Source organism: Acomys russatus, chromosome 8, assembly GCF_903995435.1.
Source record: "Acomys russatus chromosome 8, mAcoRus1.1, whole genome shotgun sequence".
NCBI classification, from domain to species: Eukaryota; Metazoa; Chordata; class Mammalia; order Rodentia; family Muridae; genus Acomys; species Acomys russatus.
Window position 1 is genome coordinate 4,163,335 of NC_067144.1, and position 14,644 is coordinate 4,177,978.

The following is a 14,644-nucleotide window of genomic DNA, read 5'->3' on the forward strand; positions in this document are numbered from 1 at the left end:
GGGCTACATAGTGAGACTGGTTTAAAATAAGTAAACTAAGAAAACAGAACAATCATCTGCAAAGTGAGGCTTATAGATGTCAGGGATCAAACCCAGGGCCTCCCACATGATGGGCAAACGCTGTGGCCACTGAGCCTATATCACCAGTGATTTATGTTTCATGTTATTTTAAGGAATGTCTGTAAGGCCTTCCTGAGGGCGTCCCACCCCCCCTCCCCCCTCCCCCCCAGCCCCATGACAGAGTTTCTCCGTATAGCCCTGGCTGTCCTGGAACACACTTTGTAGACCAGGCTGGGCTCGAACTCATAGAGATCCGCTTGCCTCTACCTTCCAAGTGCTGGGGTTAAAGGCATGCACCACCACTGCCCAGCTGTTTGTATTTTTAAACAATGTTTTAAAAAAGTAAGATAAAGTTGAAAACTGGGTAGAAAAATTGCCAAGAGAAGCTTTGCACCAAGAGACCAAACCCAGTTGCTGAAAAGTAGGAACTGCAGTAAGCCAGTGCTTCTGTGGAGGTCCGTTTGCTATTTTTTCTTAACATTGTGTTTGACTTCTGCCCTCTTTTCCTGGTTTGTATTTTTTTTTTTTCTTCTTCTTACATCAGTATCTCTGCAACCCTTTTCTTCCTAGATGCCATAATAAAGGACTGAAATATTTTTATAAAAATAACATTTATAAAGCAGGTCTCATCATCAGTGAGGTAGCTAAGCCTAAGAAAAGAGCATGGCCCTTTGTCATTCTGTCCTTAAGTTAAAAAGTGGCTGTGTGAACTGGGCCTGCTGCCTTTCAGTCAGGCTCCCTCACCTGTGCCTCTTCTCAGAGGATGGGGCCTTCCTATACTTCGTATGGGTTCTGGGAAAGACTCTGCTTTACCTGCTGTAGACACAGAAACTGTTCTTTCTCCTGACAGACATTTGCCAACTATTAATGGGGTATTGTAGGCTCAATTTTCTTAACCAATATATTTTATTAACAACTTAGTGACCAAGCATACGTCACTTATAACCCGACTAACCAAAACAATAGGAAATGAGGATTAATGGACACAATAACAAAACTGTAAGGATATCAGTTTCGAGGAACGATTCTCCTGGCACAATCTGCAGGATTTCTTCTGCTGGAACCTAGAGCAACCAGAACCCAGAACTTCAGCAGGAGCCAGAGCCCCAAAGCCTTCCCTCGAGCGGTTCTCTCTAGGAGCATCTCGAGGTGCAGCGATGAACAGCCAAAACTATCCCAAGTCTCCAAAAGGCCCCACCTCCAGTTCTGGGCTCATTTATATATCTCCTCCCAGAGTCTGGTCACGGGATCTTTTCAGCTGACAACAATTAAGCTCCTGCATGAGGTGGTTGCTCTCCTAGTGAATTAACCTCACCTGTTCTCTCACAAGACCATTCCGATCCCGCACTTGGGATCCTAAAAAATAGGTTTATCTCGCCTTCAGGGTGTTATATCCATTTGTCTGAATGGAGCTCTGTGGAAGCCCAGAGCAGGCCAGCAGCTATCCTCTTAGTGGTGCTGTTGTTGGGGGTAAGCCACCTCTTCACCTGTTATGCGGCAACACCCGTAACTAAGATGTGATTAGTCCCTGGGGTGGAGTCTACCTTATGCGATGTGCTTGCAATGGGGGAGCCTGCAGGGTTTTTAATATGTTTCTGAGTGACCTAGAGTCTTCATTCTGCCTTATCCCTGTCATCAAGGACCCTTGGATCTCTCAGTGCCTCTTGGAGAGTCACTGAGAGCCTGTGGAGGAATCCCAAGTATCTTAGCATTTCCCAGATCATTGGCAGTGACTGTGTTTAAGGAACTCTAGAAAAATCCTGGCCAAGGTCAAAATTTTAGCTTGAGATTACAGAGGTTGTGTTTGGAAGAGGGGACAGGACAGCAGAAAGGGAAGGTCCCTGGGCTTCCTTAGGTCTTATAGGAGTGAGAGTCAACCCCTGTCATAGAAAGCTGCCTACCAATTAGCCATCATCTGGTATGAGCCAGATGCCCATTAACTCTAGTGCCTGGTTCCTGGGCAGGGTACAGCACTGTCATCTGCACATCTGTTTGTAGACCCACTTCTCAGCATGTTCTTATGAAAACTGTTTACTATGGTGTTCTGGGATGCTGCCGCTCTCTCCTGAGGTTCCTGTCTAGCTTGTTATGGCATAGGGTTGGGAGGAGACCTTACTCAGAAGGATCATAATGGGGGAGCTGAGAAACTTCCTGTGCTCTTGAGATACAATGCTAGTTTCAAGGGACCCCTTGCTGTGGTGGCTGGCATCCACAAGAACAGAGAGAACAGGTTGGTTCTGTGAGAGTACTTAGCATTCTTGGCGTGACATAAGAACCACAAGTAACCAATTCAGGCACCTGCAGTTCAGTTGAGAGAGTATCCATGGCCACTTGTTTTGTACTAGACAATGTAAAAGGTGATTTCTTGTCAGTATCTCACTATCTTCCCTGTAAACACCTTGTGAGAGGTGAGAGGTTTTGACAGATATGTCTAGTCAGTGGGAACTGATGGTGAGCTGGCCTCCTGGGCCATTCTGCTCTTAGAGCTAGGAGAGTGAGCACTAAAGTGCACCTCCTGGTAGGCAGCTTCGACCATAATGATACTCAAATCCATATGTCAAACCTCTCTCTGCTTCTTACAGAGCCGCATTCACCAGTCCACCTATGGTAAGAGCCTGGCAATCATGACCGAGGCCCAGCTTTCCACAGCTGTTATTGAGAACCCTGAGATGCTCAAGTACCAGCGGAGACAGCAACAGCAACAGCTGGATCAGAAGAATGCCACGGCTAGGGAGACAAGCTCAGCATCCTCAGTCACGGGTGTGGTCAATGGGGAAAGTCTAGAAGATATCAGGAAGGTGAGATTGTGGCCTGGTGGCACTAAAAGACATGAGCACATGCCCAGAGACAGGGCAAAGAGGACAAACAGATGGAACACGAAACAGGATGCCTGGACAGGCCACAGAGACAGGGCTAGGGCATGAATGGTGGTAAAGAGGGTATGTGGGGACTATGGGGCTAGACCCATAGCCAGCTGCGGCCCATACTAGTAATGGCTTGAAACAGCCTTATCAGAGGTCTTTTTTTTTTCCCCCCAAGGAGCCATAGAAGAGGTTGTTCTTTGCAGGAACTGCAGAGCCTTCACTTACTCATCTATCTGGGAAATTGTAGATGATCAGAAATTAGATTACTTGCCCTCAGAGCTGTTTGGGCTCCCCTTCTCCTGGAACCCTGAATTTCATTGGTGGACGGGAATAATGGGGCAGCGCAGAAAAGAGACATGGGAGCTCACTGGGAAGTGAGAATTTAAGTAATAATGTGTAGGAGCTTGTGGAGGTCAGCAGACCTCTCCAGGTCAACCTGATGGAACGCATGGCTGGGAACCACTGTTACATGCCTTTTATGAAGGAAGGAAACTGTGAAAACAGTCAGTTTGGAAGCCAGCAATGATGGGTCACATCTATAATTCTAGCACCTGGCAGGCTGAGGCAGGAGAATTACTGCAAGTTAAACCCATCTTAGGCTATATAATGTGTTCTAGTTCAGCCTGTGGTATACGATTATTTATTTATTTTAAATAAATAGAGTCACCACTTGTGACAAGAGTGGCCCCTGCATTAGCTAATGTCTGTTAGATGTCATATGCTTACAGCCTGTGGTCTTGTCAGGTACTGATGACAGGGCAGAAGGCTCTTGGAGCCAGTTCAGCTGAGAGCTCTTGATTTCTGCTTCTTCACTGTGTTGAAAATAAAAAAACATGCCTTGCTAACCATGTTTGTGCTTGGCAGCTGCTTGGCTTTGTGCCAACAAGGCTATGGAAAGGAGAATTAGAATACATTTCCTTAGAAGCCTTTATTTTTCATCACCATAGTGATATAGATGTGACATAGCCAGAAGCGGAACTACTGCCTGATGAGAATAAAAGTAGTCAAGTTCAGAGGAGCAGAGAAGAGAGGAGTGGGCGCCAGGGTCTTGGAAGGCAGTGTGAGCACCAAGCCGCAGCCTTAGAGTTCTGCTGTGCAGCATGAAGACTGCGGTTACCAATACTGTATAGTTCATATTGGGTTCCTAAAAGAGCTAAATGTTCTCATCACAAAGGCAAAACAAAAGACAACTTTGTTTTTGGATGTTTGGAAATGGTTAGCTGAAACTTTTGTATTCACGTATTTGATCCTACTTTGCCAGAATCTTTTGAAGAAACAAGTGGAAACACGGACAGCAGATGGTCGGAGGAGAATCACGCCTCTCTGCATAGCACAGCTGGACACTGGGTACTCATTCATTCACCAAGCTTTCTGTGACCTTGTCTGGGGAGGTCTTCTCTTTTTCTTTTGTCAGTTAGCCAGTTGGGGTCTTAGAAGACTCTGGGGCAACCCCCACACTATCAAAACCCCGTGGTCCCAAGAGAGCTCCTGATACTTGTGGAAGGGTAGGGACTGAGTGGCCCGAGGCCAGCAAGACCCCACTTGCTGCCTGCCTGTCTGTCTACTCTGCCTAGCTGCTGGCAAGGCGCTGCAGGGCAAGAAAGGAAGCTATGCTTTCTTTCTTACTTTTTAACAGTTTTTCCTCCCTGACTGTGAAAGACATATAGTTGAAAAATTAGAAAGATAGTAAAAGTCTAAAGAAGAGGATAAATATCATTCATAATCCAGCTTCTGTTATCATTTTGATATCTGTATTTCCAGTCCTTCCCCACTTGCTTCTGTATCTTGACCTTTCATCCACTAAATAAATAGTCCTCTGAAGCATTGCTTGCTGATTATCCAGATTCCTGGTGTCTGAATGCACCATGAGTTAACGGACCAGCTCCTTAACTGTGGACTTCTAGCTTGTGTCCAGTTCTTGTGACGGTTACTCTTTGAACACACACTTGACTGTCCTCTTGGGTAATTTCTGACGTGGGACTGCTGGCCAGAGGGTAGGGCTGTGAGACACAGGGACGAGAGTACGGCCTCTTCCCATTTGCTGCTGTCTGCACATCTGCAGTCAGTTTGTGTTTGTAGTGGTTGTTTTCTAGCAATGACCTGCACTGAATCAAAGGGTACTAAGTGCTCTTGTAGGAGCACCCACTGTCAGGTGTCTCACTCAGGGTTTTAGACCCACATAGTGAATAGCTCAGGGCATCAGGAAGTCCTTCACAGAGACTGGATAATAATCATTGACATTTTGCAGTTGCCTGTTCATGTCCCTTGAAAGCTAAAGAGGCTTCATTCATAAGATGTGCTTGCTAACCCCACTTCTCCGGCTAGGTGTATTAGACACCTGTTGAGAATCCGCTATCTTAATTTTCACCAGCCCTCCCCCATTATAGGGTAAGGCCACCTTCCTAACCTTTATTAGAATCAGGTGCTTTGCGCATTGCAAGCCTGTGGCAGGGAAGAGGTGGTGGTGGTGCATTTTGATCCATTGCATCTTTCCATGCCTTACCCAGTGAGGAGGCAGAGGAGATAGGGTCTTTGTTGCTGGTCTTGAGTCAGCTCTCTATTACGGGGCACTTAATTCTGGTATCAAAACTTGTATTATGTTAAAACTTTCACTCTCCTATGTCAAAACAAATAGCTATTTAACAAGTTATTAGCTAATCAAGAAAGAAAAGAAAAGCTGGGCAGTGGTGGCACACACCCTTAATCCCAGCACTTGGGAGGCAGAGGCAGTTGGATTGCTGTGAGTTCGAGGCCAGCCTGGGCTACAAAGTGAATCCAAGACAGTCAGGGCTACACAGAGTGAGACTCTGTCTTGAAAAACAAAAAACAAAACAAAACAAAAAAACAAAACAAAACAAAAAAAAAGAAAGAAAAATAAGAAGAAAAACAAATATGCAAGGTAATTATTATAAGTGGGAAATAATCACAGATAAGGAATGAGTAAGAAGGTTGAGAGACTTTGTTAAACTCTGAAAATAAGTTTCATATTTATGTTTAAATAAACACTTAAATAAATATTAAATATTTATTAAATAAAAATGTATTTAAATAAAATTACTAAAAGTGAAATATTGCTGGACCAGAAATTGTGTTCACGTTCCTTAAAGTCACCAGATTAGAAAGGCTTCCCAGGGGAATTCTAATAACATGTTAAATGTTCAAGTACATAGATATTTTAAATCCAAATGTAACACAAATGGCGATTCATTCTAGTGTAGCACATACTCCCACTATCCAGGAGACTGAAGTAAGACGGACACCTGACCTCAGGCCTGGAAAACGTAGACTTCATCAACCACAAAGAATAGAATACATTTCAAGCCTATACAGTTTCTGGTTGTCAGTGCAAAATCCTAAATAACATAGTTATATGGAGAATCTTACAGCATGTTGGGATGCTGACAGCAGGGTTGGGCGCAGTGCTGCATGCACACTTTGGCACCAGCATGTGAAATGCAGGGGAAGGCAGGAATCCATGCTTTAGGCCCATCTTGTCCTCAGAGGCAGTTCCAGGCTAGCCAGGGCAGCATAACTATTTCAAAAAAACAAAACTAATCTAATTTCACAATCAAGGCTTCTTTAAGGTTAGAAGGGATGTTCAGAATTGTGGGAAATAATTTAAGTCTACACATCAGCTGATCAAAAAAAATGGTATAGTCACTTCCATAGCTGCTTAACAGGCATTTTGATAACATTCAACATTGTTCTGACTTCACATGCAATGAAATGAAAGCAGGAAGAGGCTGCTTTCCCTGGTGGCTTACCAGTTCTTTCATATCACATTTAGGAATAAAACGCCCTTGTACACCCTTGGTTATAATTTAATGTTCCCCTTGAGGCTCTTTGTAGTTAGTCAACACTGAGTTCCAAAGGAGAACAGGAAATATGTTGTTACTCAAGGGTGATGTGAGCTGGAGGAACATGACTGGGGTGCTGTGGACAGCAGAGAAAATAATAAAGCTCACTGTGCTGCCGCATGCCGCTTATCCCAGCATTTAGGAAGTGGAGGCGGGGGTTTGTGTTTGTGGCAGTCTTGGCTACATAGCAGGACCCTGTCCTGAAGAAACTCCATGAGTGAAAGCATGCACTGGATACAACTGAACTGAGATCAGGCTTAGAAGCAGTTCCTTTAGAAGATATAAACTTCACAACTAAAAAAAAAATGTTTTTAAAATAGTGTCAAACAAAACAAAACAAAAACAAAAACAAAAACAAAAAAACAAACCCAAAAAAACCAAAACCAAAACCAAAAAAAGATAGTGTCTTAGTCTATTGCCCAGACTGTTCTTGAACTTGCAGGTAAAAGTAACCTTTTCCCCTTTTTCCTCCTGAGTAGCAGGGCTTATAGGTGTACACTGCCAGGTTGAACTAAGTAATATAAATTTGTGGAGAAAATTGTAAGGATTCTGCTTAGCGGGCTGGGGAGATGGCTCAGTGGGTGGAAGTCTTGCTGCACAAGCGTGAGGACCTGAGTACCTGTCCCTGGTATCCGATTAAAGTCCAGGTACTGGTGTGTGTGTGTCTGCGTGTGTGTGTGTGTGTGTGTGTGTGTGTCTGCGTGTGTGTGTGTGTGTGTGTGTGTGTCTGCGTGTGCGTGTGTGTCTGCGTGTGTGTGCGTCTGTGTGTGTGTGTCTGCGTGTGTGTGTGTCTGCGTGTGTGCGTGTGTGCGTGTGCGTGTGTGTCTGCGTGTGTGTGTGTCTGTGTGCGTGTGCATGTGTGTCTGCGTGTATGTGCGTCTGCGTGTGTGTGTGTGTCTGCGTGTGTGTGCGTGCGCGTGTGTCTGCATGGTGTATGTGTCTGTGTGTGTGTGCGCGCACAGAGATAGCCAGATTTTGGGGTTTACTGGCTGGCTATTCTAGCTGAAATGTTGAGCTCCAAGTTCAGTGAGAAAGGTGGTATCTAAGAAAGATAAAGATGAGCTGGGCGTGGTGGCACACGGCTTTAATCCCAGCACTCAGGAGGCAGAGACAGGCAGATGAAGTGAGTTCAAGGACAGCCTGTTCTACAGAGCAAGTCTAGGACAGCCAAAACTACACAGAGAAACCCTGTCTCGAAAAACCAGGGGGGAAAAAAAAGAAAAGAAAAAGGATGAAAAGTAATAGACATAGGTACTTGGCATGGATCTTTGGCCTCCACATGGGCATATACAAACACATGACTTCTCTCACTGCATACACATGCATTCTCCATACATGCACATAGAGAATTCTGAGAGCCCTAATGAAAACTGAACAAAATAAAAGTGCAAAGATGTGCTACTCATTAGCAAAGATGATTCAATATCAAGACTACCGGGTCATTTCTAAACAAACTTAATATGAGCCAAGAAGAATAGCCATTTCTGAAGTTATATGGAGAAATAGCAATATGTGAGATATTTCAGAAGGAAAACGCGGGGTTGATTAGGGAAAACTACCAGAAAAATAAACTGTAGGAGATAATATGTTTAAACAAGGAGATGCTGACACGTGAGCAGGCAGACCAGTAGAATATAAAAGAATTTCCAGAAAAGGCCCAGATTGTCAAGGAAGTTGTGTGTGTGTGTGTGTGTGTGTGTGTGTGTGTGTGTCTGTGTGTGTCTGTGTGTGTCTGTGTGTGTATACATACATGCGTGCATGTGTGTGAAGGTAGAAGTTGTCATAGTGTGTCTTTCTCAATTGATCTCTAACGTATTTTTTGGGACAAGATCTCTTCCTGGACCTGGAGCTTACTAATTTACCTAGACTGTCTGGCCAACACATTTTCTGTCTTCACTTCCCTAGCACTGGGATTACAAGGCTTTTTATGTGATTGCTGGAGATAAAAACTCTGGTCCTCATGATGTTGTGGGAAGTAGTTTACCAACTGAGTCATCTCTCTACCCCATTCAAGGGCTTTTTTTTTTTTAAAGACAGGGTCTCACTGTGTAGCCTTGGCTAACCTGGAACTCATCATATAGACCAGGTTGGCATTGAACTCACAGAGATTCCCCTGTCTCTGTCTCCTGATTGCTGGTATCAAAGGTGTGTGCCACCATGCCTGCCTTACGGGATTTTTAAAGAAAATGTTTCAATTAGTGATGAAGCATTGGCCAGTTCAGTAAATGAGAAACAGGACGACTTTTATCCCACCCTCTTTACCAAATAAAAGTAGGAATATCTACAGTTTAGCAGTCTTTTGTTGTCACTTAAAACTTTTATTTTGAAAGACAAGGTCTCACTATGCATCCTTGGCTGGCCTGAAACTTGATATATAGACCACGCTGGCTTTGAACTCACGGAGATCTACCTTTCTTTACCTCCTGATTGCTGGTGTAGAGGTGTGAGCCTAGCCTTAAAACAGTTTTTGTTTATAATTTTATAAGATTTTATTGAAAAATACTTGTATAATCTCAGAGGTAAAAGATGTTTTCGATAAATGATATAAATTTAGACTACATAAAAATGTCAGTTTTAGCCAAGCTAAAATCTATAGTTGCAAAAAACCTTATTCTCATTTGTTCCCTTTGATCAAAACTGTAGTGAAATACTATTTATTATCCATCAAATTGAATGATAGCAAGAAATGTGATAAAACGGTAAGGGTGGGCCTTGCAGGACAGGCCTGTAATCCTAGCTACCCAACAGGCCTGTCTAGGCCACAGAGTGAGTTCACTGCCTGTCTGGGTAACCTACCAAAACCTTTTATCAAAATAAGAAGTCTGGGTGCATGGCTCAGTGATATTACAGTTGCTTTACATGTGTAAGGCTCTAGATTCTATCCAGTACCACAGAACCAACAACAGACACAACCACCACCACCACCACCGCCAGCTCACCAAACTTAAGAATCTTGGTAGGGTACGGGGAAATGGGCACTCCCCTTAGGAGGAAGCTTTAGAGATGCTTACCAGAAACCATGTGTAAACATTACATTTGCTGCTTTAACTACATGTCTCTGAATATATTGCACATCACACAGGAATTGGATAATACAAGACAATAACTTTAACTCCATATATATTTGAGCAGCTGCTGTGTGCTCTGTATACGTGCTGCTACTCAATATTCTTTAATCAGGGTTTAGTCATAACTCATTGGAGAGAGTCCAAGCACTTGGCATATGAGAACTTGAGGCACCATGGACGTGACTGAACTGCCCAAGTGTGGGAGCTTGCAGTTGGCCAGGGGGTTGCCCCGTGTGCTCTGACCCAGGTCCCTCAGTCTCAACACTTACATCTTACCTTCTGTTGGGGCAGTGTGTCACAGCAGCAGGGAGGTGAACCTGCTTCTCGGTAGAGGCTGTGTTAACTAACTTAACATGCCCATCTAGTAGGAAAGCCTCTCCAACAAAAGGGAGACCTCTGTAGGTGCTGTCGGGTGCAGGGTAGGCCCAGGAGCATCTAACAGTTACATGTAACAGCCTGGTTGTCTTTCATAGTTGTATGTGTATTCCTAGTTAACTTTAGAGTCAATCAAATGGTATATTAAGTGCTTCTTTTTAAAAAAAAAAAAAAACTCTTTGCAAATTACCCATGCCTCAAGAACCAGAAAATATTTTATTTGGAAGTTGTAAAATACTCGATGTGACATTCTTGTGCTGACTTCCTTTTCCTTGCCAACGACAGGGACTTCTCCACGGCATTGTTTAACAGCATCCCACTCTCCAGCTCCCTGGCAGGCACCATGCTCTCCTCTCCTGGCGGTCAGCAGCTACTGCCACTGGACTCCAGTACCCCCTCCTTTGGCACCTCAAAGCCTTGCACAGAGCCAGTGGCAGCCACCAGTGCCAGGCCTACAGGCGAGTCTGTCAGCAAGGACAGGTTAGTAGACGCCAAGGATTAGTCATGTCCTTGGGGAAAGTTCAGGTTTGGGACATGGTTCCAGGGATCAGAATTTCATTCTAGGGCCTGGTGAGATGGCCCAGCATTTGAAAGCACTGGCTGCTCTTCCAGAGGATCTGGGTTTAATTTCTGGCACCCACATAGTAGCTCACAACTGTCTGTAATCCAGGTCCAAGTGACACCATCAACAAAGACACACATGTAGGCAGAACACCAGTGCACATAAGACAAAAATAAATAAATCATTGAAAAAAAGTTTTATTCTACTTTTTGGTTGTGGACACTTTACCAGAAAAGAGAAGAAATGCTTGCTTTCAATTGAGGATCTTCCTTAGATGGGAGGATTTGCTTAAGTTAGTCTCTGTCTCTGAGGCTGTGTCGACTTGACAGAGAAGCTGGCTGAGGGTAAAGCCACAAAGGTTTGGGGACCTACCAGTGAGGTACTTACTTCCTGCAGCAGGATCAGTCCACTTTCCTGCAGTCTAGATTGGAGGTAGCCTGACATTTCTGGCTTTGGCCTTCACTGAGCTGAGTTTTAAATGTCATCCCTGCCAGGATGATCCTGTGAGCATGTAGATTCTCCCATTACACTCAGAATCAAATGAACTCAGAGTCCTTATCTCTAACTGTCCATCCTATCTAGTCGGGACTGGGGAGCACGAGTAAAGTGAACATGGGCCGCACTCCTATTCTGGACACTACACTGTAAGGATCAGGTATCTACAGGGCATTGACTGGCAGGTGCTTGTCCTCCAATCAGGCTTGCAGGGTAGCTCTCAGGGTCTTTTAGCAGAAAGGGCTATTTGTCCATTGGAAAGCTTAGCAAGCAGGTTTCATTGAAACTTTAGAAAGTATTTCTTTCATAGCTCATGAAAGACAAAGAGCCAGGACAATGGCAGAAGCAAAGCTTCGAGTCCCTTAGGTGGACTGGGAAAAGAGGGAGAAAAGCTGGATTTCTCTTCTGAACTAGGTAGCCTGGGCTTTTCTCAGAGGGGAGACAGAGGCCTTTGGGTTCCGGTAGGCCATGGGGCTCAAATGTGAATAGCACTTCCTCCTCGTGCTCACTGATAAGGAGAGTGCTCTCCTGTCCATGGAACAAATCTCATGTTACTGCATCCTCCTAGGCTCTGGCATGATGGCACCAAGCAACAGTGTCACTGCATATCAAATAATGAGTGCACATCAGAGTGGAAGCAAAGCAAGGGCTGTCTGAGCGGGACAGATGCCACCAGAGCTCAGCAGTGTTTCATAGGTTGGAGTTAAAGATTGTGTAGGAAGAAAACAGTACCATTGGGGATGGCAGGCAGAGGGAAGTAGAGTAGCCTGCGTGAGGTAAGGCAAGGCTTGGCAGCTTTGCTCAGGAATCAGCATAGGTTTGAGCAGGAGGAAAGCTAGACAAGCTTTTCCTTAGAGTGCTAGGGTTGGCTAGAGGGGAGATGAAGGGCAGGGGTCAGCCAAGACTTCAAGAGCCCAGTGAGGGCTCTCCCCTGTGGCCACTGTGGAAGTGGCAAAGCTACTGGTTGAGTGACTTGGTGTGGACATTCTGTCTTCAGGTTGTGGAGACACAGTACGTGGCCTAACTCCAAAAACTGTTAGAGCAACACAAAAGGGAGATTGTGAATATATTAGCCCTTGAACTTCTCAGGTAGACTTCCAGAATTTTAGTGCATGAACATTAAAAAAAAAAAATAAACCGTAGATTATATTTTGAAGTTTTCTTGTATTTGTAGAAAGAAGGTTGATGTTTATGCTTCTTTAGATAGGCTCCAAGTTTTGTAGGTCCTAGACCGTCAAATCCTTTGTTCTTGTGTTTGATGAACCTCCCATCTTCATTCCCCAGTACGAATGCTACCTCTACTCCTGCTGCGTTGTCACCGTCCGTGTTAACAACCCCATCCAAGATTGAACCCATGAAAGCATTTGACTCCCGATTCACAGAGCGGTCCAAAGCCACCCCAGGTGCTCCTAGCTTGACCAGTGTGATTCCAACAGCTGTTGAAAGGTAGGTGGCAGATGCTTCTCTCCCCAGGACTTCCCCCATGCATCCTGGCTGCAAGACGCCAGGGCCTCTGAGTGGAAGAATTGAGTGCCTGCTGAAAGTGGGGCAGTGACTGGAAGGAACTGTGGGGGAGGGTATTGTATCCTACAGATAGGAAGAGGAGAGCCACAAGAGCCAGGGTTTCTAGCCTGCTAAGAATACACTCCTTTGAATGGATCCTAGAATTTGCTGAGCAGTGGAGCAAGAGTGTGGTTGGCGAAGTAGAAAGCTCTGCTATTGTTACACTGAGGAAGTCAAGGCCTTCTGCTCAGAGGTGACATAAGACACAGGCATTTAAGTGAGGTCTGTGTAGGACACATGATCCTCTAAGCTCTACAGACTGCATGACTTGCCTGTTTCTTCTGTTTTCCTAACGTACACAGCAGATACTAGGCCAGCCAGGGCCACATAGGACCCCTGTCTCTAAACATGCAAAAAGCAAGCAAACAAACCCACACCTCTAAAAATATGTGATTATTTTACAGTACCCAGGACCTAAAATCTGTGGATGAACAATTTCAGAGCAGTATAAATACTAGGTGACAGGCTAGCAAAGGACCTCGAGTTTTGATGCCACATGAGTTCAAGACAAAAAGTCTTTGTTCTGAGACATGTAGGTGTTGTGACTGAGTCACTAATTTGAAGTCATGCCACTTGGAAAAGTATAGCTCCATTGAGAGTTGAGTGCTAGGAAAAACCCAAGTGGACTTTCAGAGAAGTTGGAATGTCTGAGCTAGTCCCAGGGTTAGGTGACCTTGGAGTCAGTATATTACTACCTGTGTCAGCTAGGAGTCACTAACCCAGAAACGAGCACAAACGAGGATTTTGTTCTTGTTAACATCTGGAGTACATTTGTGTTGCCGCCAGTAAACCATCACCTGGATGGAAATAAAACATGTGAGGAAGCACGTGTAAATACACCTGTAATCCCAGCACGCTGGGCTCGGAGACAGAAGGATCATGGGGGTGGGAGAGACAGGAATGGTGTGAGGGGGAGGGAGGGAAAGAGAATCTGTCATGTACAAATGTTAAGGATGTAAAGGACATAAAGTTCAGGCTTTGACAAATCTGATCCTAGAATTGTTAGAAGAATGCAATTGTTGAAAGATGCAATTAGTATTTTATATCTATAACAGCTAGGTCAATGCGGCTCGAAGAGCTGAAAGTATAAAACTCATAGGAAAACAAATCTGTATATCATTTGGTTAGACAACTATTTTTTTAGATTTGCTATCAAAGTACAAGCAACTAAAAATAGATTACTGAAAAGTCCTTGAAATGTAGAATTTGGGCTTTCCGAGGACACACACGTCTCCGGGGACTCTCCTGCAGGGTATTTGGTGGGACACTTGTTGAGGAGTTCACATGTCTGTTTGACGTCAGTGAAGGAGTTCACTGAAATCTGTTTGGAAAATGAGAGAATTCTGAACTGAACGAACTAATGCGGACTGGAGAGAGCAGTAAAGCATATACACGGGAAGACGTTGTGCTCCTTGTGAGCTATGTTGTGACTCACTAATCACCATTTCCTTCAGTAGCATACTTGGTGGCACAGAAGCTGAGCATAAACTCGAATTGGCAGTTTTATTGAACATCAGGGCTGGTCTTTCCTCAGTGGCTTTGTCCCCAAGGTCTCACAAAACCTAGCTGTGCATCTACAAGAAGGGTATGGTTTAGCTTCCCAATCTGTGGATGAGCATTCAGCATTCACTTCTTGTCCGTGCTTTAACCAGCTAGAAGTGTCTCTGATGGAGCTGGCAGCAGCACTGACCTAGCAACATAAGCATAAGTATGTGGAGAAGGCAGTGGCCGGCCGTGGTGGCGCACGCCTTTAATCCCAGCACTCGGGAGGCAGAGGCAGGAGGATTGCTGTGAGTTCTA

At 44.6% G+C, this 14,644-nt stretch overlaps 1 protein-coding gene across 1 annotated transcript in view; it reads left to right on the forward strand.

Moving 5' to 3' along the window:
* LOC127193370 (protein HIRA) overlaps positions 1–14,644 on the forward strand; it is a 79,445-nt gene that overhangs the window by 39,610 nt on the left and 25,191 nt on the right. Inside the window, exons 12-15 of the mRNA XM_051150696.1 lie at positions 2,643–2,858; positions 4,186–4,271; positions 10,510–10,704; positions 12,566–12,727. Coding sequence (XP_051006653.1) covers positions 2,643–2,858; positions 4,186–4,271; positions 10,510–10,704; positions 12,566–12,727 — 659 coding nt within the window. The remainder of the gene's footprint in view (positions 1–2,642; positions 2,859–4,185; positions 4,272–10,509; positions 10,705–12,565; positions 12,728–14,644) is intronic.